Consider the following 23,565-nt stretch of genomic DNA (forward strand, 5'->3'; position numbering starts at 1 on the left):
CCATTTACTGTGAGTTGTGTTACATCAGTGCTAGTCGCGTACCCTTTTCGGCACACCTTAAATTACGCTCTCGTTTGTCCACCTTTTCTATAATCCATTTTCTTTGAGTTGTGTCAGATCAGTGCTAGTCTCGTACCCTTTTCGGCACGCCTTAAATTGCGCTCTCCTTTCTCCACCTTTTCTATAATTCCCTTTACATTGAGTTGTGTCACATCAGTGCTAGTCTCGTACCCTTTTCGGCACGCCTTAAATTGCGCTCTCGTTTGTCCACGTTTTCTATAATCCATTTACTGTGAGTTGTGTTACATCAGTGCTAGTCTCGTACCCTTTTCGGCACATCTTAAATTACGCTCTCGTCTGTCCACTTTTTTTATTATCTATTTACTTTGAGTTGTGCTGCATCAGTGCTAGTCTCGTACCCTTTTGGGCACACATTAAATTACGCTCTCGTTTGTCCACCTTTTCTATAATTCCCTTTACTACGAAATGTGTTACATCACTGGAACTCTCGTACCCTTTTCGGCACGCCTTAAATTACGCTCTCGTTTGTCCACGTTTTCTATAATCCATTTTCTTTGAGTTGTGTCAGATCAGTGCTAGTCTCGTACCCTTTTCGGCACGCCTTAAATTGCGCTCTCGTTTGTCCACCTTTTCTACAATTCCCTTTACTATGAAATGTGTTACATCACTGCAACTCTCGTACCCTTTTCGGCACGCCTTAAATTACGCCCTCGTTTGTCCACCTTTTCTATAATCCATTTTCTTTGAGTTGTGTCAGATCAGTGCTAGTCTCGTACCCTTTTCGGCACGCCTTAAATTGCGCTCTCGTTTGTCCACGTTTTCTATAATCCATTTACTGTGAGTTGTGTTACATCAGTGCTAGTCGCGTACCCTTTTCGGCACACCTTAAATTACGCTCTCGTTTGTCCACCTTTTCTATAATCCATTTTCTTTGAGTTGTGTCAGATCAGTGCTAGTCTCGTACCCTTTTCGGCACGCCTTAAATTGCGCTCTCCTTTCTCCACCTTTTCTATAATTCCCTTTACTGTGAGTTGTGTTACATCAGTGCTAGTCTCGTACCCTTTTCGGCACATCTTAAATTACGCTCTCGTTTGTCCACCTTTTTTATAATCTATTTACTTTGAGTTGTGTTGCATCAGTGCTAGTCTCGTACCCTTTCTTGGCACACATTAAATTACGCTCTCGTTTGTCCACCTTTTCTATAATTCCCTTTACTTTGAGATGTGTTACATCACTGAAACTCTCGTACCCTTTTGGTCACGCCTTAAATTACGCGCTCCTTTCTCCACCTTTTCTATAATTCCCTTTACATTGAGTTGTGTTGCATCAGTGCTAGTCTCGTACCCTTTTCGGCACGCCTTAATTAAATTACGCTCTCGTTTGTCCACGTTTTCTATAATCCATTTACTGTGAGTTGTGTTACATCAGTGCTAGTCTCGTACCCTTTTCGGCACATCTTAAATTACGCTCTCGTTTGTCCACCTTTTTTATAATCTATTTACTTTGAGTTGTGTTGCATCAGTGCTAGTCTCGTACCCTTTTGGGCACACATTAAATTACGCTCTCGTTTGTCCACCTTTTCTATAATTCCCTTTACTTTGAGATGTGTTACATCACTGAAACTCTCGTACCCTTTTGGTCACGCCTTAAATTACGCGCTCCTTTCTCCACCTTTTCTATAATTCCCTTTACATTGAGTTGTGTTGCATCAGTGCTAGTCTCGTACCCTTTTCGGCACGCCTTAATTAAATTACGCTCTCGTTTGTCCAATTTTTTTATAAGTCCATTTACTTTGAGTTTTGTTACATCAGTGCTAGTCTCGTACTCTTTTCGGCATGCCTCAAAATACGCTTTTGTTTTTCCAATTTTTCTATAATTCCATTTACGTTGGGTATTTTTTACATGAGTGTTGGTCTCGTACCCTTTTCGGGACGCCGTGAAATACGCTCTCTTTTGTCCACCTTTGTATAGTTTCATTCACTTTGACTTGTGTTACATCAGTGCCAATCTGGCACCCTTTTCGGCATGCCTTAAAATACGCTGTCATTTGTCCAATTTCTTTTTTTTACCCTGAGTTGTGTTACATCAGTGCTAGTCTCGCACCGTTTTTAGCACGGCTTAAAATACTCTCTGATTTGTCCAATTTTTCTATAATGCCATTTACTGTGAGTTGTGTTACACTGGTACCAGTTCTAACCTCACACCTTTTTCGCCACCCATTATATAAAAGATGTAGCTACGGTGTCTCATGTCGTTGCCGTTGTTTTGGTTACCGCGCTCTCATGAGATTTCTGATAATACTGTTGAGAGTCTGTTTGCTTAGCTACGCTGAAGAACTCAGCTGAACTTTTAATATTGCACAGGATACGTTCTCGCCCTTGAGATTTTAAGGGGGTGCCTATATTTTTTGCAAAAATGACAAAACAAAATATTGTTTCGCAAAGTTACAATTTATCACGATCCTTCAAGTATGATGTATTTAAAACTGCCATTTGACGTATTTGCAATTTTTTCATTGCAAATGCTCGGCAAAAAAAAATCCCTATTTCGAAATGACAAAATTACAGTTTTGTTATGTATGTTTGTGATTGAAATGCATTATTTTCCCGTTGTCAACCCTTTACTGTTTCTTTTTCTTTCGTCTATTTCGCATGAAGCCGTGAGGCGAAATCTTATACCATGTCACATTGTTAAAGGGGCTAGGTCACGCTATTTTAGGTAATTTTGTTTCATTTTGTTAATTATGAGCTCTAAACGTCAAATTGGCAGAGCAAGAGTCTTTCATTTGCAAAATCACGGCCACATAACAACTGAGAATGATTTTCCAGCTTTGTAAATGACATTTTGATAAAGATTGATATAAATTTGAAAAAAGGTGGGCCGATGTTTTTCAAATTGAACCAAATTCAATCCACTTCAATCCTCTCCAGTTTTGTCCATCCATGTCCCTTCTTGGCTTCCCTGTGTTTTGTTAGAGTTCTTCTATAGTTTTGAACAGTTATTTTGATATTTTAGTTAATTCTATGACCATTCGATCAGTGCTGAAATTGCCTAAACTTGCGTGACCTAGCCCCTTTAATAGCAGCACTTGAAACCATAGACAACCTGCTTGTTATCGTGTTGCATAATAGCATAATTTATGCGTCTGTACCCTTTTCGGCATGATGCCCTTCTCGGCATTTTACAGGCCACAGTAATTGGCGCAAGCTGTTGTGGCGCTCTGCCAGCTTGACTGGCAAAAGTTAATAAAATACGATATCGTGACAATTTTCCGCATAAAACTGAAGAAATGCCTGATATTAGTGATAAAGCAGCTGCTAACCATCCTTACAAACATGAAAGCCAAAGAGATTGACTATTTTATTGAAGAAAACACGCCATTTCGTTCGTGAGATTAAAATTCTTCAGCAGTTTCCACGCATTTTTCGGCAATAGAAGCCCGCAATATACATGTATACGTGTATGAAACCGCAGAAAATGGTGATTGATCGAGGAAATGGATCGCGGACCACATTACAATTTTGCTCCATATCTCCAAGTTGAAACAAAATCCAGGACGAGAATCGAAATGATTTTTCATCAATTTACTTACTTTAGCAAAAGTCGCGACAAAATGCCAACAGGTAACCCTTAAATTTCAACGGTAAAAGCTGGTCGCAAATTGGCGACTCCTCCAGATATTTTAATCGCAAGGGGCAGGTCGCAATTTTCAAGTCCTGATAAGGACTATTACACATTAATGAAAAACTCAAAAGCCAAGCTTCCAAATAATTCTCAACATCTGAGGAAAACTTTTAATTTGTCAGAAGATCACTTGAAAAAGGGTTTTCTGGCTACCGCATAACGTGTCCTTTGAACCATACATAAAAGCATTTCAGTACAAAGTCCTTAACTCGAAACTATTTACTAATAAGTCACGCGATTTTAATAGCTCCTCTGGAAGTAATACGAATTCTATCACGTACAAGGGAATCTTGTAGTAGACCAAAATTACAAGTTGAGGCTAAGAACTTAAAATCTGTCACGAATTTCTCAATTCCTTCACTTTCTTGTTGAGCTTTTGTAAAGAATCGTTTTTCTTCTTTTCCCGGGGGGAAGGGGGGGACTCGTCGTAAAAAGCGGTTTTGGTACCTCCTAGTCACTGGAAGGTAGCCTCAAAAGGTCCACAGCGGGAGCTTTAGTGGTACCTTTTAGGGTATCGGGCTGAAAAATTATGACAGGAGACATTTGACAATTAACTATTTTTTAATTTTGTCTAATTAAAACCCATAATTTGGTACCTCTTAGGGTGAAAAAAATTCACATCACGCCCATAAGACAGGATCTCTTTTCAAAATTTTCGACGAGCACCCGAGTCCTTTTATATGTGAGTTCCCCCCCCCCCCCCCCCCCCCCGCCCTTCTTTCGGGATTCTTTTCTTTTTCCGCTTTCCACTTTGTTGTTACAAAGAGATGTGTTTGAGCGAGATGGCAGCCGCTAAACTGATTCTCTATTTGGCGATTTTTTTAACTGCGAACGAAAAGGCTCGAGGTAAGGTCAAACGCGTTTATTCTGTTTAAAATATTTGTAAACGCGGGGTTATAAATGAGAAATAAAGCTAGCTTCAACAAAGCGACGGAGGCAGAATTATCAACGCTGCGAACATGCTTGTTCGCATGTAGAATCTTCCAGTAATGCTATATTTATACTAGAGTATCTAATTGATAATAATGCTGCGGTTTATTTCGTTGAAAGTAACAACCACAGCAACGTTGAGCGAGATGGCAGCCGCTAAGCTAATTCTCTATTTGGCGCCTTTTTTAACTGGGAACGAAAAGAGTGTTTGAAAGACAATCCTGTTTTACATGTGTGAACAACTAACATTATCATGACTGCAGGTCGGTGCACCTTTTAGGGACTGCTGTGAAGAGTCCATGGAAAAATTATGCGATCGTTGAAATCATCTGACTTTCAGCTAGGAAATCCGAACAGATGAGAAATTTTTAGGGGATAAAAATATGCCTATATCTACCGTTTAAATACTAAAATACGTTTAATAATTCTATGTCTAAGTGGTTTTGAACTATATTCTCGTTGGGTGCTCCTGAAAAGCCACGTTATCTCTGTCTTTGTTAGTTGGTATTGTACCCATACGTGCCAAAATAAATTGAGTTATTGGGTAATTACTCTGTGACTTTGTTCGGTGCAGCAAAATGGACAGTAGAGTTACGGGGTGGTGATTTTTTTGCCTAAAGGCAACTCACTTTACAAAACTATACTTTTTCCAACAACAACAAGGATTCAAAGAGCTTTAATTATTACAGAGTTCGATGAAAATCCTGATTTATAACATGCGGTGGGGCAACCAAAGCGATGGAACCTGTGTTGGGGTTTCAATGTGAAAGTACAAACGGGTACGAACACTCTTTATTTTATCCTTAGGACTCATTTTTCATCATTAATATTTTATTTACCTGCAGTCTGCATTTTACCCCTGGTCTGCAGTCTGCATTTTACCCTCAGTCTGCATTTTAGCCCTGGTCTGCAGTCTGCGTTTTACACTGACTGCTTTTAAACGGGGCATCTGACAGGATGCAGCGATGCAGATCCGCATAATCCCTAAAATCCACATCCTCCGCATGATTACGATATTTTTATGACGATATCGTAGTATAGTTGTACGTGACCCGTTGGCCATGTAACCAGACGTTGATTGACATATCAAACTACGGCTATTGGTTAGATATGTCAATCAACGTCTGGTTGCATGGCCAACTGGTCACGTACGACTATACTAGGATATCTTGACAATTCTCCGCATAAAACTGAAGAAATGCCTGATATTAGTGATAAAGCAGCTGCTAACCATCCTTACAAAATTGAAAGCCAAAGAGATTGACTATTTTATTGAAGAAAACACCCATTTCGTTCGTGAGATTAAAATTCGTGGGCAGTTTCCACGCATTTTTTGGCAATAGAAGCCCGCAATATATACGTGTATGAAACCGCTGAAAGTGGTGATTGATCGAGGAAATGGATCGCGGACCACATTACAATTTTGCTCCTTATCTCCAAGTTGAAACAAAATCCAGGACGAGAATCGAAATGATGATTTTTCATCAATTTACTTACTTTAGCAAAAGTCGCGACAAAATGCCAACTGCTAACCCTTTTATTTCAACGGTAAAAGCTGGTCGCAAATTGGCGACTCCTCCAGATATTTTAATCGCAAGGGGCAGGTCGCAATTTTCAAGTCCTGATAAGGACTATTACACATTAATGAAAAACTCAAAAGCCAAGCTTCCAAATAATTCTCAACATCTGAGGAAAACTTTTAATTTGTCAGAAGATCACTTGAAAAAGGGTTTTCTGGCTACCGCATAACGTGTCCTTTGAACCATACATAAAAGCATTTCAGTACAAAGTCCTTAACTCGATACTATTTACTAATACAAAGTTATTTAAGATAGGTTACATCTCAGAGGATAAATGTTAGTTTTGTAACTCAGAAGCGGAAGCTCTACACCATCTCCTTTTTCACTGTAGCCTTGTGCAACCTTTTTGGAAAGATTTCGAATATTTCGTCTTCCTACTGACCAGAGAATTCGTCCACCTTACTCTGCAAGATGTCATGATTGGTATTATTTACGCAAATTGCCCTTTACTAAACTATTTGATACTAGTCGCTAAATCATATAATTATATGGGATTGCAAAAGAAATCTGTCTCCTCCTGTTATAAATGCCTTTAAGCTAAAGGCAAAAATTAAGTATGGAACGGAAAACATTATATATGTAAATGCTAATAACATGGGCAAATTTAATAAGAAGTGGGATTTGTGCATGGGCTCTGAACCTAACCCATAATCTGTTTTTGAAGTGTGTTTCTTAGAACTGTACGTATTTGGCTGTACAAGGGATCCTTTTTTTTTTTTTCATAATATTTAGGTAGCTAGGCATTAGACAAGTATTGTAGTGAAGTGTTAGTAAATGCAGTATTGTAAGTAGTGTAATTTGATGTTTTAGAATTGTATTTAATTATTGTATGTAAAAAAATAAAAATAAAAATAAAATACAAGTCATAAAAAAATAAAATAAAATAAAATAATTTTATGTGAACTATTAAGTAGGATTGTTTCCATGGCAAGAGTTTGTTGTTATTGTTTGTCTATTACAAGCCATTTTTAGCCAATTCCAGTAAGCCAATCTAGTAGATAGCATAGTATAATAATCATTGTTAAAGGTTTGGCCCATAAAAAATGCAGTCCTGATTTCTATTTTTTGGGTCTCCATTTGTGAATTCAACGGCCAAGGTATTAAACAAAGCATTAAAGTCAATCCATGATCTCTCAAAACTTCTTTGGTGACAGCTCAAAATTTATTGTTAATTACACTGTGTCTCGAAGGAAGGTTGGCAATGTTTACATTTTTTATTCATTAGCACAAGGCTAAAATAATTTTCTTTAATCAGTCAGTTGAGAATAAAGAACTGAATACTGAAAGTGCATTCTCTGAAAATTTGAACCAGATACTGTAATCACTAAGCAATGATGTTTTGATATTAGAGATTTTACCTCTTTTGCCAGGCAAGAATTCATCGGTTGTTGATAATTCACTGGCTTGTTATTAAAGTATGGGGGATTTACATGTAAGTACACACTGTACCCATTGACTCCTGGGAGTGAGACTTGACAAATTTTACTGGGCGTCACTAAACACAGGTACGGAACTGAACGGAAGGGAACATACCTGAATAAAGCGGAATATGCCGTAATGAGGCAGAATGACTCTGAATTAAAGCGGAATGACACCGGAATGAAATGGAATGAACAAGAATGGTACCGGAATAAATATTATACCGGAGTGAGGCGCAATGACACCAGAACAAGACAGAATAAACAGAAGAACACCAGAATGAAGCAGAATGAAGCTAGCATGGACAAAAGAAAAATACATAATTTTTGTGCGTACGGGCGAGCCCGTAATGCACAGTGCCATCGGGTTGTCTGTCTGTCTGAGTGAGTTAGTGAGTGAGTGAGTGAGTGAGTGAGTGAGTGTGTGAGTGAGTGAGTGAATAAAAGAGTAAACAGTAAATCTTTATTGCGCCTTACTCTCCAAAGGGAGGTATCGGTCTCGTTACAATAAAGGTGATGATATCTACTAGAATAACTAATTAACTAAAAAGATCATACAATTGGTATAAAATTATTATTTTAATTATTTTGCATTTAGTAAGTCTTTTCTCTTCTGAAACATTAAATATGTGTATTTACCTATTATCTTTGAAGTGCTTTCGTTTTCTAGGGTAAGTAAATACCTAATTTTATCCTCATCATTAAGGCTTTTGAAAACAACATCGTGTGTTGAAAGGAGAGAATGGAGCTCATTTCTAATGTTATCGTACCCTGGGCAATACGTCAAGAAGTGCCGCTCATCTTCTATATAGCCTCTATTGCAGACTAAACACGTTCTTCCATCTACTGGGATTGGTACACCTCTATTTTCGTATTTCCCAGTCTGTATTCGCAAGCTATGAACCCCCAGACGCAATTTTGTCATACTTATTCTATGTGCTGGGTTTCTGATAGTTTTGAGTCTTCCAATTGGTAGTCGAATTTGAGTTCTTTGTGTGTAAATTTCTCTAGAGCCTTCGGAAGTGTTGTTGCGAGCCTTCAGCCAATTTCGAATGTAGTCAGTGGGTGGGTGAGTGAGAGTAAGATCACGACTGGCGTGCATGAATCACTAAACTAATGAGGTCTTTATTCAATTTTAACAATTGATGCCCATTTTACAGTAAGTCTGTTTGCCGCCTACTTGTTACCTCTTCCTTTCTTAATTTTGCTCATGAAAAGAGAAATTTTAGAGAATTTACGGCACGATTTTGACAATCGCATTATAATTTGATTGGCAAACCTGTTGGGGAAGTCAGTAGAATTTGAGCGGAAAAACAGCCTTTGGAGTCAAAATGCCCATGAAACCTCTCCAATGAGGTTTCATGTTGATATTCCAGTAAGATGTCTGATATTTTCGAATTTCGAAACATTTTGTAGAAATCTCATCACTTGTCATCAAAGACAAGTGACACTTGCCGACGCGATGTGTATATTTTTGTCATAACGAGATCTCTTATGCGAAAAAATCATAATCAATTCACAATTTGTTTCGTTTGGCTGAAATTGAAAATAAAAATTTATCATAGGTAGGGGTATAAAACTTGTCAAGCTGGCATATTAAATTCTGCGGAGATGCGTAAACAAACTTATTTTGATAGCTACACTGTAGTTGAAGAAAGACGACATTAGAGTGGGTTTTTAGGCAAGGTAATTTTTCGTCCTGTAAACAACTTTACACTTTGACATGTGCTAATAGACGAGATAGATGCATATTTTTGGCGTGACGAAATCGAGATGTTTAGTTAATGTTGAATTTTGCAGAAATTTAAAATAATTACATGTATATATTCTTGACGGCTAGAAGTAAACTTCATTTTGGATGAAAATTCTTTGTAGCCTGAAAGTTGCGAAGATACCTAAACTTCGAGCCAGGATTCGAGCTAGGATCAGAGCCAGGATTCGAGCTAGGATCCGAGCCAGGATTCCCGCCAGGATTCGAGCTAAGATGAGCTTTCTCCGCTATTTATTCTCGAATCTCTCGGTTAAGTTAGGTCTCGAATCGGTTAGGTTAGGTCTATTTAGGTTGGTTCTAGTCTAGTTAATTAGGTCTAGTTAGGGAAGGTCTCGGTTAGGTTAGGTTAGGTCTCGGTTAGGTCTCGGTTAGGTCTCGAATCCTGGCTCGGATCCTAGCTCGGATCCTGGCTCGGATCCTGGCTCGGATCCTGGCTTTATTCTTAGTTTATCTCGAAAGTTGCTGAGATGGTAAAAGAACTTGAATTTGAAATTTGATGATCTAATTTTGGTAGCTAATTAAAACCAAGACCAACTAACATCAGAAAGGTCATGACATTACCTTTAAATAATTTTCTGAGGAAAATATTGTGATTTTCATCCAAGTCAAAAAAATTTCGTGGAAAAATCGGCTATCAAGTGACATGCTCATAATTTGTTTCCTCTCTTTGTACATCGCCTGTGATACACAATTACCAGACTGAGAGAATTACCAGACTGAGTGCTCTTCTTGGGTGAAAAAATAAAATAAGAACAAATCCAAAGAAAGCAACTCTTGCGTTGACCTTGATTTTCAAACAGTACCACCTACTGCCAAATTCCATCATGACTCTTTGCACACCCTACTACCTCTTGCCTTCCTTTGGAGTAGAAATGTAGTTAAGACCTCTCCAGTGAGCTTTCAGATTTATTTTTCAGCCATAAGATGGAGATATTTTCGAATTTCTTGTAATTTCTTCATTTGATAAACAACTTTATACTTTGACATGTGCCATTAGATGGGATATGCATATTTTTGGAATGTCGAGATCGAGATGTTTATGCCGAAATTTTGTAGAATTGTCGTAATAGGCAACTTTCACGATAGCATCATTAAATGTTTGACTACAACTACCAGAATTCATTTTGCTCTTCTTTTGTTGGTTAAATTTTGTATTCTCAGCGGGGTAAAAATAACAATAGCTCTTATTAGCACGAGACAAACAAAACCTGAAGGATTCTGGGACTTGTAGTCAAATGGCATCATCATACAAATGTCCTATTATTTGCTTTTTGCCCTAGAGGAGTAAAATATACACATGTATGTGTCACTCTTTGGCAGGAAAGGGTTAATTTTTTATCAAGTTAAGGCCAACCACTGAAGTGCCTTATTGTAGTAACGCATTGCCTTATTGTAATTATTTTTTATGCAGAGCAGTAGTTGACCATTCCTCTTATTTAGATGAAGTACAATGCACATCTATTGTAAAATTGAATGAAAAATAATGATACAAGGAGCATAACCATAATGGGTTTAAAAACTGTGAAAAGGTACTTTGACCAAGCACTAACATTTTTACTCTGCTTTCTCCCTCAGCTGATAATTTTGGTATTGTGGAGCCATATCCAGACAACATCTATGCAATTGAATTTACAAGTGCCAAGGTTACATGTGTGGCCTTTGATCCTACAGGAGTAAAAACCCCTGAAAAAATAAATTTTTTGAGGTTTAGTCGTTTTGGAAATCCTGTCGAACTTAAACCCAATGAAAACTTGTTCCTTGAAAAAAGAATTGAAGATTTTCGTGTATCAGGTGGGTACACTCGTTTCTTCAATTTAATTTTATGCATTCAATTCACTGGAAGGGAAGGATACCACAGGTTCTCCCCATCAAGGGTATCCACCCACAGCTGGATTTACTTGACTGAAAGTCCATCTTGATGAGGGAGGAAAACCCCTTAGTTGGTGTGAATCGGGTATAAGTCAGCTACATGCACCCCTGTAATTGTTGAAGATCACAAGAGTATTTCGCAACCTCTAAAATCTTAGCAATTACAGGCACAAAAATTTAATGATTCCTGCTGGCAATTTTTAAACAAAAACTTGAATATCTCTGGAAGGAGAGAAGATAATTATTATTCCAAAATAGAAAACACCATTCTTCATTCTTCATCAAGACCTTTCAAGGTCTTTAAAGTAAGCAAGAGATAATTTTTTACTTAATGGGCACTTTAAGCTCAGGAAAACACAAATATTGTCTTGACAATATTTTAGTTTACAATTTTAGTTTACAATGTACCTGTATGTAGTGTTCTCTTCAATAACCTCTCCAAGATCTCGAATACATGTAACCCATAAAAACTTGTCCCAATTTATGTCCAGAATCATCTTTAACCAATTAAAGATAACATGTATATGCCAGTTACATGTATAGTACATGTACAGTGTATGTCAGTGACTCCGCGCACCGGTGGCTCTGTTTGTTGAGCACCGGGCTGCCATGCGGGAGGTCGGGAGTTCGACTCCGGCCGGACCAATATTCAGGGTCTTTAAATAACTAAGGAGAAAGTGCTGCCTTTGTAATTACTTCCGCAAATAGTTGGACTTTCAAGTCTTCTCGGATAAGGACGATAAGCCAGACGTCCCGTCTCACAAATAACTTCCATGTTCATTAGTTCCTTGTGGGACGTAGAACCCACACACTATTCGAGAAGAGTAGGCAATGAAGTTTCCGTTGTTGTGGCTGTCCTCTGTGTGTATATGGGTGGGTGGGTATAGCAGGTCCACATCAGCTGAATAGCTGCCAAAACTTCAACCTGCTCAAACAAATAAATAACAAACAAACTCAAGTTCAATGAAGGCTGTCTCTGGGATGAAATGGTCACGTTTTGGTATTTTTATTGTTTGCAAATAGACCAATTTGGCTAATGTGATGTTGTACCCAATTTAAATCTCTCGGGGTTAAGATTCTTTGTGTATTGCATTTGCATGATAATGTAGCATTCACATGGAAATATTTGGAACAAAACGTTTTACTTTCAAAGGATCTTAATTGGGTACAACATTGAGTTAGCCGAATTGGTCTATTGTAAACATTTTAAAAGTTCTGTTATGTATGTTTTCGTAGACGTTATTACTAACACTACATGTACAGTATACAATATCTGCCACTGTAACAGTACTAGTAAACATACACGTACAGTGTACACTTTGCAACATTACGAATGCTTCTTATAATGCCCAACAACATTGTCTTTCTCACTGGTCAACCATGAATGCAGAAATAGGTTATAGAAATAAGAATGCAAAAGAGTTTATACGTGTAGAGTGGAAACAAAGCGATGGAGTGATTTTTTTTTTGAGTAGAATAATAATAAAATAACAAATCATGAACTTGCTTGTGCAATTCATGATTTATGGTCACTCGTGATGTTTCGAAAGTTCTCAAATTGTGCTCGCCTATGGCTCATGCAATTTTGACAACTTTCAAAACATCGCTTGTGCCCATAAATCACGAAATGCATTCACATTCATACGATTTCTTATACTTAAAGCATGTATCTTGTTTTCTTGTAAAAGAATAAAAATTATCAACCTCTTCACAATGGCCACCTCTCTGCAATGGCTAGCCTACTATCTGCTCTCCCAAAGTTGGTTCTTTCTGACTCTGCTAACTTTTTATTGCCTTTAATTTCCATAGGTGGAAAAACTGCAACAAAGCTTTTTGTAACATTGAACATTCGAAATGTTACGCTTGAAGATGATAGCAATGGTAAATTGGGAAGGTATGAATGTCATGCCTTTGCAGTGAATGACTCTGTTGCAGATGCACAAAGGCATGGCTTCACTGTCAATGTCATCCCAGGTGGGAACCTTATTTAAAGTTCATTTTAATTTACCTTTGTTCATTTTGATTTACTGAAAACACATCTGTGTTATCAAGATCACTGAGGTTGCATGTTAATGTCTCATTATTTCCATAAGGAAGCAGCATGGTCCAGTGGTTAGGGCGATGGGAGTGCATGCGGCTGCTCCTGGTTCAAATCCCGTTCTGACCTCTGGTTTGGATTTGTATCCAGTTGTCCCAGATTCAACTCTACGTACTATGCTTTGTAAATAGCCAGCTGGTTGCCTTCTGCCCCTCGGTGTTCTTAATAATGTTTCTGTTAGGTTTGAATTGTTTTTTTCATACATTTGTAATTTATTGTTAAAAGTGGAGTGCTTGTAAACTACGTAAACTTAACTGAGTGGTGGGTTCCCACAATGGTCGGAGTTTTTCTCTGTTCTTGTGTGGGCCCATTTCCATTAGTAGGGCTAACGCTCACATGGTTCATATGGGGTACAAAACTAGCACTTCACATTACACTCTAATCAGTTAAGTCTGTTGAAATATAAGTGCTACACCGCCAACGTTTGTAAAAACGTAACCCTTCCTTGTGCCTGTAAACTTGCTTGATAGCTAACTTACATTTTTTAGTCAAGAGTTTTCATTGTCCTTCCTGCATGACCACTCTTGTCTTTTTCAGTATAAGAACTTCTAAGAATTTAAAGAGAAATAATTATATACAGATGTAATTTCTAAGATCCTTTCCTGTCTACATTAAAGTTCAGTTTTATTCCCATTCCATGAATGTATTTGAAAGAAAAATGTACATGTACTAATCCCACAAGCAGATGTGAAATATTATTTTCCTACTTTGGCAGCATTTCAATAATTGTTAAACTGAATCTTTTGAACTCAAATACCACAGCAAGGGGTTCAATTTGGAGACCAGGTGAAAGGGAATCTGACTATGTTGTATCATTTACAGTACATGTATTGCTGTATAACCATACAAACTATGTGTACATGTAACTGATCCAGATGTCATCTCATGGAATACATGCAGTAATATCCATGTTTAGATTTTTCCTGTGGAAAGAGCTGACCATTCTGCCAGGAGATCTCTGCTGCAGTTGTTATCGGTCAAGGCCAAAGCTGAGCTAGTGGTGAATTCACTGCAGCCATGGTCCACTCCTGTCTGACCCTGTTACTTGACCAGTCGGTAGAGCAATGGTGATCTACTCATCGCGCAGAATGCTATTGTTTTTGGCGACATCTACTTGCGGTGCATAATTTTCGGATGTGCGCCATAATTAATTTCTCATTCAGAACTAGTCCGCTATGATTGGTCCGCCGATTTGGCTTTGTGAATATTTCGGTCTTTCGGTTTCTCCTCGGTGAATTCTACGGCTGTCAATTAAACTGTTCAGAAGACGTATGCGAATATCAAGGTGTGATAAAGTTAACAAAAGAGCCCTAATTAGGCTACTCTTGCTATTGAAAACAACTTTTGACAAGTTCCTGCAAAAAATTTCACAACTTTTGGTAACAAAAGGTAACTAAAATCTAAGCGTTAACTGAAATAGCTTCATGCGTACTAAGCACTTTAAAACCAGGTCTTAATAATGAACTCACTTTGTTAAACTTCTCGAACGTTTCATTATTAAGATTTTTTCAACGAAGAGAGACTCGTAACGTTGAATACGCTTGACGACATGGGCAGAAGAAAATTTATTCTCCATCGGAAAAAAAAAAAATCCGGAGAGAAGAACATCCGAATGTCAAGGACACTTTTTTTCTAACCCAACTGCACACAATGGCGGGGTTTATCCGTCAAACCCTGCCAGTTTTTGCGTGTCAATAAAACCCATTCTGATACGCCTTGTTCTCCAAAGCGTTTCGACAAGTAGGACCGAAATGGCCCTGTAATTCTCTTGTTCAATCCTATGGGAATATGTTTGCATTTTGTAAGGATAATAATTCAAATTTCGATTTGTTTCGACATAACATAAAAAGTTACAGTTGCGGTCCAATGACCAACAATGACCAACAATGTCCAACTCCAATAAAAGCCAATGACCAACAATGTGTCCCCCGATGTTTCAAATTTCCCTTTATTTCTCTTCTCCCCAGCTTTTCTTATCGTGAATATTTATGCGGAAAAGTAATGGCCACATTAAAAGATTAAAAAAATTACTCAATAGGAAAATGGCTATTGAACTAAAGTGAAGCGAAGGCTCTTTTGCAACCTCAAATTCTCCACATTGTTTCGGTAGTAGTCAGTGCGATTGAAAAATCGTTATGTTTTGTGCCTCTCGGCAATGACACATTGGTAAGGGCAAGAGGTTTCTGACTTCCATGCTAGACCTTTTTTTTATCAGAGTCGGCAGAAAATCTCGATAAGAGAACCATCGGGTCCCTTGGAGAGGAAACTGAGAACAGACAACAGTCAATTTTATTTCATTCAACTCGGTATTACAGAGGATGAGATTTTCTCCCGGTTAGCCATTATCATGCGCGATCAAGAAACGGTTACCGCGGGCAATGAAAAACAAACCGTACCGGAAGTGCTTTTTACTGTCTGTTTTTCGCCAGTTCCGTCAAGCGGTGTTTTTACTAGAGTATATGCGCAGGATAAAAAAAAAACTAGAGGCAAGATGGCGGTCAACTTCTATGCAGTTGGGTTGTTTAAAATCTTACTGGAATTTATGTCTATTGTTTCTTTAAAGCTCCGTACATTTTTCGAGCCCGAAAAGTCAAACGGAAAACAGGCACTAAACCTGGGGTAAAGCGGGGTTGATCGGGGATTCAGTGAGCTCTAAAGAGAGCTCCCTATCAACGTGTTGCATTTCTTGCACGGACGGCATATTGGAGTTCTGTGAAGAATGCGCGCGTATTGAAACTTTATCGAATTGTTGGTTGCAACTGACGCAAAGCGTTACTTGAAGTGAGACTTTTAAATGATACAGTTTAGCACCTCAATTACAATGCCTGATAGCATCGATTGTTTGCGGAGGCGGAGCTTATCATATATTAATGTTCGGCCGGGAAATTCAAAACAGTTTCGTTCTATTGTTCTTCTTGTTTTCGAAGAGCAGGAAGGCAAGAAGGTCAGCTGGGGAGTTCGAAAGTTGAATAGAACGACCGCTTGTAACCATCATTTTCCGTTAAAACTTGGCATGAAACTTCCTTGAACAACAAATATTCAAAGCCATATGATAACCGTTATAAAGGGACACTTCAAAGGGAGAAAAGTCCAGCTCCAAATTTTTCCTCTTACAGTATTTTCCCTAAAATAGACCAAATTCAGAGGAGAAAAACGACTAAATTCGCGATTAGTAAGATCTTGAAAATTGTCTCATTTAATCCATCAATATCTCATCTACAAAAGCCGTAGGATAACCACCACGAAACACAAGTACAAAGGAGGCAATCTCTAAAAACGTATGCGTTTTCGGCCTTTTTGTGGTCATTTTCTTTATTGTTTAGCTATCGAGCAACCAGATCGAATTTGAACTTTCGCGCTGACTGTGGAATTCAGTCCCGGATGTGTCGCGGCATTCTGCGCGATGTGTACATGTAATCTATAGCCAGTGGGTTTGATTCCCACCCTAGCAAGAGTTTTCTTTTGTCTTTGTACTTGACTAGGGTTCATGTTCAGATTGACTATTGGGAATAAGGAAAGCACTCTAGTAGATACATACAATGTTGTGCATTTTGATGATTTAACCTGCGTTAAGTGCATACCATGAATTTGGACTAAAAATACACATGTACATGTATGTAAAGTAAACACTAGTAGGTAAGTTGTGGTCACCATTAATTTTACATGCCGAAGCTACAAATGTATATTCTTATGTGGTCAAACTCAAGACCACAAAATTACATCTCACATTTGTCTGTAACATGATTATGGGGCTTAAGTACATTGTATCAGTTTTTAAAGAACCAAAAATAGATGTCGCTTTTGAAAACACAAATTTGCTTTATCTCTGTAATGTTCTACACAATTCATAATTCATGCTGAGTCAACCAAAAATAGTTAAAATGAATAACCGGCTTTTGTATGCTGTAAGTTATATTTGGGTATTTTTTTGTATTTCAGAGGCCGACCTCCCCAAAATTTTTGTTTCTGCTAACAGAACCGTTAAACACAATTCCCGGGTGGTGATAACGTGCAACTTAACTGACTGACTGACTGATTAACTTACTTACTTACTCACTCACTCACTCACATGTTTCAGAAGAGAAAAGACTTCCTAAATGCAAAATAATTAAAATAATAATTTTATACCAATTGTATTACAAGTAATTGTATGATCTTTTTAGTTAATTAGTTATTCAAGTAGATATCATCACCTTTATTGTAACGAGACCGATACCTCCCTTTGGAGAGTAAGGCGCAATAAAGATTTACTGTTTACTGTTTACTGTTACTCACTCACTCACTCACTCACTCACTCACTCACTCACTCACTCACTCACTCACTCACTCACTCACTCACTCACTCACTCACTCACTTACTCATTGAGTAAGGCGCAATGGCGGTTAGCACAGAGCACTAGAGAGCCTAAATCGGTGATGTAAGTGACTCAGTAAAGATACTCAAACACGCTACACAAAAGGACATAAAAGAAACAAATGACACCTTCGACATGCCAGGAGGAAAACAGTCCAGACAAGCTTTGTTCGAGGAAATTAATTTTAAGCTATACAATGATGGCGACAAAACCACGGCATTCATGACAAGCAAAGAGAATCTGCCGCTGTGGATAAGATGTCTCGATGACTTTTACCGAGCCCGAGACGACAATGCTCAAGAAACATACGAAATTGAATGGAGCAAAAGTGATCATCAAGCCAAGGTGATGGCTCAAATCCAAGAGCAAGATCCTCCAGGCACGTGGCGCGACAAGATTGGGCAATCTCACTATTTCTTTTTACCTAACAACCTACCGCGTCTTGATCCAGGGCAACCACTGCGGTTATTGGTGTAAGGAAATTTTTCCGCAATTGAAGGAAAACGTTGAAAAAGAGCGGACCGATGAAAACTACGGAAACTCCAAATCATTAGATGACCTTTTGGCCACTATTATTAATGGCGCCCTGTCTGACAGTAAAGAAACTGAGACCGATAGTTTCATAACCACTCAATCATCCAGTCAGTGCTTATCACCCCAGAACTCTAGGAGAAGAAGCTTACCAAGCACTCCTGGTGGATTTGATCACAAAGAAATCCAGTCTGTAAAATCTTCAATAGCAAAAGTAATTGAAGAAAATGTCACGCTTAAAGAAACGCTTCACAGCACGACACGCACTCTGCAAGATCTTCAAGCTACAATTAAATCGACAACAGCTGAATTGCAACAGTCAAAAACTGAAACTCAACGATGTTATGAATTAATTATCAAAGAGCGCTCATTGCGTGAGTCCATCGAAACAGAACTTCAGAACCACTTCAAGAATTTCGCAGCGTACAAAGCGAAGACAACTCAAGAGATGACACAACTATTTGCCCGCGTTCGAACAGCAGAAGAGAAAGCAGAACAAGCCAATGATCATGATGAAACGATACAGCAAAGTAACACATCTGTGATGGAAGAAAACGTGTTAATTCAAAAAAGAGTGGATGATATTGAGAAAGAATTGAATTCTATCCAAGAGAGCATTTTTAATGGTGAAGCTGTCGCACACCGGAAATCATTATCTCGAGAATCCATTGTCCTTTCGCCTGAAAACGACAGACCCCCAGCCAGCTCCCAAGATCAACGGAAACAAGTTACTCAAGAACAAAAAGCCTTCAAGAAAATAAAACCCGTCGGAGACACCATTATTTTTGGTGATTCTAACACGCGCGGCCTTGAAAGCCGTAGATTGACCATGGGCATTGGATCACTTAGCGGCGCAACGTTTGATTCAGCTATCAATTATCTACAAAGTGATCCCACACCAGACGAAGCTGTCAAGCGTGTCATTTTTCACCTGGGCACCAACCATATCCACACAGAATCTACTACTGAGAGCCTGAGAGATAAATTGAATATCCTAGTCACAGAATCACGCTCCAAGTTCCCAAATGCCAAAACTGCCTTCTGCAAAATCCCACCACAATTCAACAACAATGGAGATACCAAGAACGACAGGATCGCTCAATTAAACGAGGAAATGAAACTGCTGGATGTGGAATTTATAGATGTTAAAGCGACGGAGGCAAGCCTTTTTACACGTGACGGAAAGCATTATAACAAGCGAGGTCTTGCTGTTTTGGCTGGCGCACTAATACAATGGGCAAGAAAAAATGGACACTCTTCCACTTCGCCACGATCTAAGCAACAGTCACATAATCCAAGAGGAAAACATTTCAACACTCGACCAAATGGAACTAGGAACCTATCAAGGGACCCGTCACAGCAATTGCTGAATTTACTTCTGGCTACACTTCAAAACGGTCGATGAACATAAAAGCGGAAATCAACAGTAAGCTTTACTTTAATAGTCACTTACTTTCACCAGCTTATGCAAATCAATCTAGTCGTATTTATTCGACTGATATTATTCTATTAATTTTTTACGTAGTCCAACAGTTATCGTTTATTTTTTAACGTACTTTAATTTATCTAATCATTACTATTATTTCTTCAAGATGAATAATCAAAATAACGTTTTTAATATAATTTCTTGGAATATTCAAGGCCTAAAAACTAGGCTTAAACCGACGAAACAAACCGTCTCGAATACCAAATTGAACATTAAATCAATTAAATCTAAGCTATCCAAATTTGATATTATCTGTCTCCAAGAAACATGGGCAAAAGACGAGACATTAACTTTTCAAGGGTACACAGTGTACTCAACCGTTAAAAACACCGTAAGCAGACGAGGCCAAGCAGGGGTATCGGTATTAATTCGAGACTATCATCAAAATTTTGTTTCTCGTATACACAGTGATTCCCCCAACATAATTTGGTGCCGATTACATAAGCAATTGCTTGGACTCCAGGCAGACATTTTCCTGGCTGCAGTTTATCTACCCCCACTACAATCAGAACGAAAGGCAGGAGAAGACGTTATCAATATCTTAGAAAAAGAAATTCATAAGTACTCTACCCAAGGCCAAGTTCTTTTACTTGGTGACTTCAATGCGAGAACGGGGACATTAAACGATTTCATTGAAAACGATGCGGATGACTTTTTAACAATTCATAATACCTACAATCGAGACACGGATTGCCCAAAGCGAAACAACGCGGACTACACAATCAACAAAGTAGGAAGAGAAATATTACGATTATGCATAGGAAATAGATTGCGAATTTTGAATGGCAGGTTAACAGGTGATCTCGATGGAAAATACACTTGCTATCAAACTAATGGGGCAAGCACAGTCGATTACGCACTAGCAAGTGAAGACCTTATAAAGACGATATTAGGATTTCAAGTTCAAGCCTTGACAACCTACTCAGATCATTGTCCTATCAGTCTAAAATTAACTCCCTCCCGCTCTCACATGGTAAAAGACAATGCACCTAGACAACCACTATGCAAAGCGGCACCTACTCAAAAGAACTTTAAAAAGTTTCTTTGGAAGGCAGATTCAAAAGACAAATTTCTCAGTGCATTATCCAATCCTAATGTTCAAAGATTATTTGATTCCTTCAACTCAGAACACCACGCATCAGTAGACGATGAAATCTCGCAATTTAACCAAATTATCAATTCGGTGGCCAAATCATGCCTAGCAACATCGCGGAAAACCTCTAAAACTACCAAAGAAAAGAAACCATGGTACGATCACACCTGCAGACAGTTAAAGAAACAACTGCAACAATTAGTAAAGAAAATTAACCCCAGTTCTCACCAATCACTACGACAAGATTATTTTGTTCTTAAAAAGAAATACAAAAAGCATGTCAAAATGATGCATAAAAGATACAAAAACCAAATAGTAAATGAAATTAATGCTTTACACCCAAAACACAGTCAAGATTTCTGGAGGTATATTAATCAACTTAGAAAAAGCGATGCTGTCGAAGAGGAAACCTCTGTTTCGTCAGAAGATTGGATATGTCATTATCAGAAATTATTATATGATAGCCAGGAACCGCACACCACTTTGGACTTTTCAAATGAAGATATGGACTGGGAAAACGAAAATTCACCGAATAACGACATTTTAGGGCAGCCTATTACGACCAACGAAATCCATGAACAAATATCAAAACTCAAGTTGAAGAAAGCTTCGGGTATGGATTGTATCCTTAATGAAATGATTAAACACGGACGCTATTATCTAATGCCTTCATTAGAAAAACTGTTCAATGATATACTAGACAGTGGAACATTCCCAACCCATTGGAACATAGGTGTTATAAAACCGATATATAAAAGAAAGGGTGATAAGCGGTCTCCAGCAAATTATAGAGGAATCACATTGACGAGCTGTTTAGGAAAACTATTTACATCAATCTTACAATCCAGGCTGAACAAGTTTATCGAACAACATAACATCCTCAATCCAGAACAGTTTGGATTTCGCCCAAATTCCCGAACAACAGATAGTTTATTCATCCTACAGCAACTCATTAATAAGTATACAAAACAACATAAGAAACTTTATGTTGGCTTCATCGATTATGAAAAAGCGTTTGATAGCGTGTGGCAGTCCGGGCTGATCTATAAAATCTACCAATATGGAGTTAAAGGCAAATTCTTTAAAGTCATTAAATCCATGTATTCGTCGATTAAAAGTTGCGTCAAAACTGATGAAAGCTCTATCACAGAAATGTTCTCATGCAACAAAGGAATAAGGCAAGGTGATGGCTTAAGTCCAGTTTTATTTTCATTATTTATGAATGACTTACCGCAATACTTTAGGGACAACCATTGTCCAGGAGTAATGATTGGAAGCCATTCTCTAAATTGCCTCATGTATGCTGATGATTTGTTAGTTTTAAGTCCCTCTCCAGAAGGACTACAGAAATCGATTAACGTCATTAAAAAGCACGCAGAGGAATGGAAGCTGAAGGTGAATACCAACAAATCAAATACCATCATCTTTAGTGGGAACGGTCAAACCAAAAACAAGGAAATTTTCCAATATGGTTCAGAAGCATTACCTATCGTCGACAAACAAACATATTTGGGAATAGAAATGACCTCATCTGGTCGCTATACCTACGCAAGAGACATCCTTAGCAAAAAAGCTTATAAAGTTCTTGCGACAGTGAAACGATTGTTCTCCAATTCGGATACGACCACAATTACAATTAAGAATAAGCTTTTTGATGCCCTTGTCAAACCTATACTACTATATGGATGCGAAATATGGGGACCGGAGCTATTATCATATAAGACCCATTTTGACAAAAGCACTATCGAACAAGTCCATATCAAGTTCTGTAAACAAACACTAAATACCCCATGGTACACAGAGAACATTGCCTGTAGGGCAGAACTTGGACGGTACCCTTTAAGTATAGACATAAAAGCTTCAATATTTAGTTACTCGCTTAGATTACAGCATAAAACAGTCAATCCTCTATTAAAGGAAGCCTTTCATCACGCAAAAAGTCACAGCCAATTTTTTGATGTATTAAATAATGACGAAACTATACGAATGCACTCTATAGGCAATACATCAAGCCAACTACACATTAAGAATGCTCGTTCCTCCATAAAGAATCAGCTTAAAAAGGACTACATTCGAAATTGGCTGAAGGCTCGCAACAACACTTCCGAAGGCTCTAGAGAGAAATTTACACACAAAGAAGTCAAATTCGACTACCAATTGGAAGACTATCTCAAAACTATCAGAAACCCAGCACATAGAATAAGTATGACAAAATTGCGTCTGGGGGTTCATAGCTTGCGAATACAGACTGGGAAATACGAAAATAGAGGTGCACCAATCCCAGTAGATGGAAGAACGTGTTTAGTCTGCAATAGAGGCTATATAGAAGATGAGCGGCACTTCTTGATGTATTGCCCAGGGTACGATAACATTAGAAATGAGCTCCATTCTCTCCTTTCAACACACGATGTTGTTTTCAAAAGCCTTAATGATGAGGATAAAATTAGGTATTTACTTACCCTAGAAAACGAAAGCACTTCAAAGATAATAGGTAAATACACATATTTAATGTTTCAGAAGAGAAAAGACTTCCTAAATGCAAAATAATTAAAATAATAATTTTATACCAATTGTATTACAAGTAATTGTATGATCTTTTTAGTTAATTAGTTATTCAAGTAGATATCATCACCTTTATTGTAACGAGACCGATACCTCCCTTTGGAGAGTAAGGCGCAATAAAGATTTACTGTTTACTGTTTACTCACTCACTCACTCACTCACTCACT

At 38.1% G+C, this 23,565-nt stretch overlaps 2 protein-coding genes across 3 annotated transcripts in view; both read left to right on the forward strand.

Moving 5' to 3' along the window:
* LOC138038975 (uncharacterized) overlaps positions 1 to 23,565 on the forward strand; it is a 101,092-nt gene that overhangs the window by 11,767 nt on the left and 65,760 nt on the right. The window contains exon 1 of one of the 2 annotated variants that reach the window (XM_068885095.1): positions 4,427 to 4,551. The exons of the other annotated variant lie outside the window; for it this stretch is intronic. Within the exon in view, the coding sequence (XP_068741196.1) occupies positions 4,473 to 4,551 (79 nt within the window). The 5' untranslated portion in view covers positions 4,427 to 4,472. Of the gene's footprint in view, positions 1 to 4,426; positions 4,552 to 23,565 lie in introns of those variants that run through there. 2 annotated transcript variants of the gene reach the window in all.
* The window catches only part of LOC138038271 (titin-like), a 40,573-nt gene continuing 21,896 nt past the window's right edge, over positions 4,889 to 23,565 (forward strand). The window contains exons 1-3 of the mRNA XM_068884066.1: positions 4,889 to 4,898; positions 10,980 to 11,195; positions 13,083 to 13,247. Of these exons, the coding sequence (XP_068740167.1) occupies positions 4,889 to 4,898; positions 10,980 to 11,195; positions 13,083 to 13,247 (391 nt within the window). The remainder of the gene's footprint in view (positions 4,899 to 10,979; positions 11,196 to 13,082; positions 13,248 to 23,565) is intronic.

Source organism: Montipora capricornis, chromosome 2 (assembly GCF_036669925.1).
Source record: "Montipora capricornis isolate CH-2021 chromosome 2, ASM3666992v2, whole genome shotgun sequence".
NCBI lineage: Eukaryota > Metazoa > Cnidaria > Anthozoa > Scleractinia > Acroporidae > Montipora > Montipora capricornis.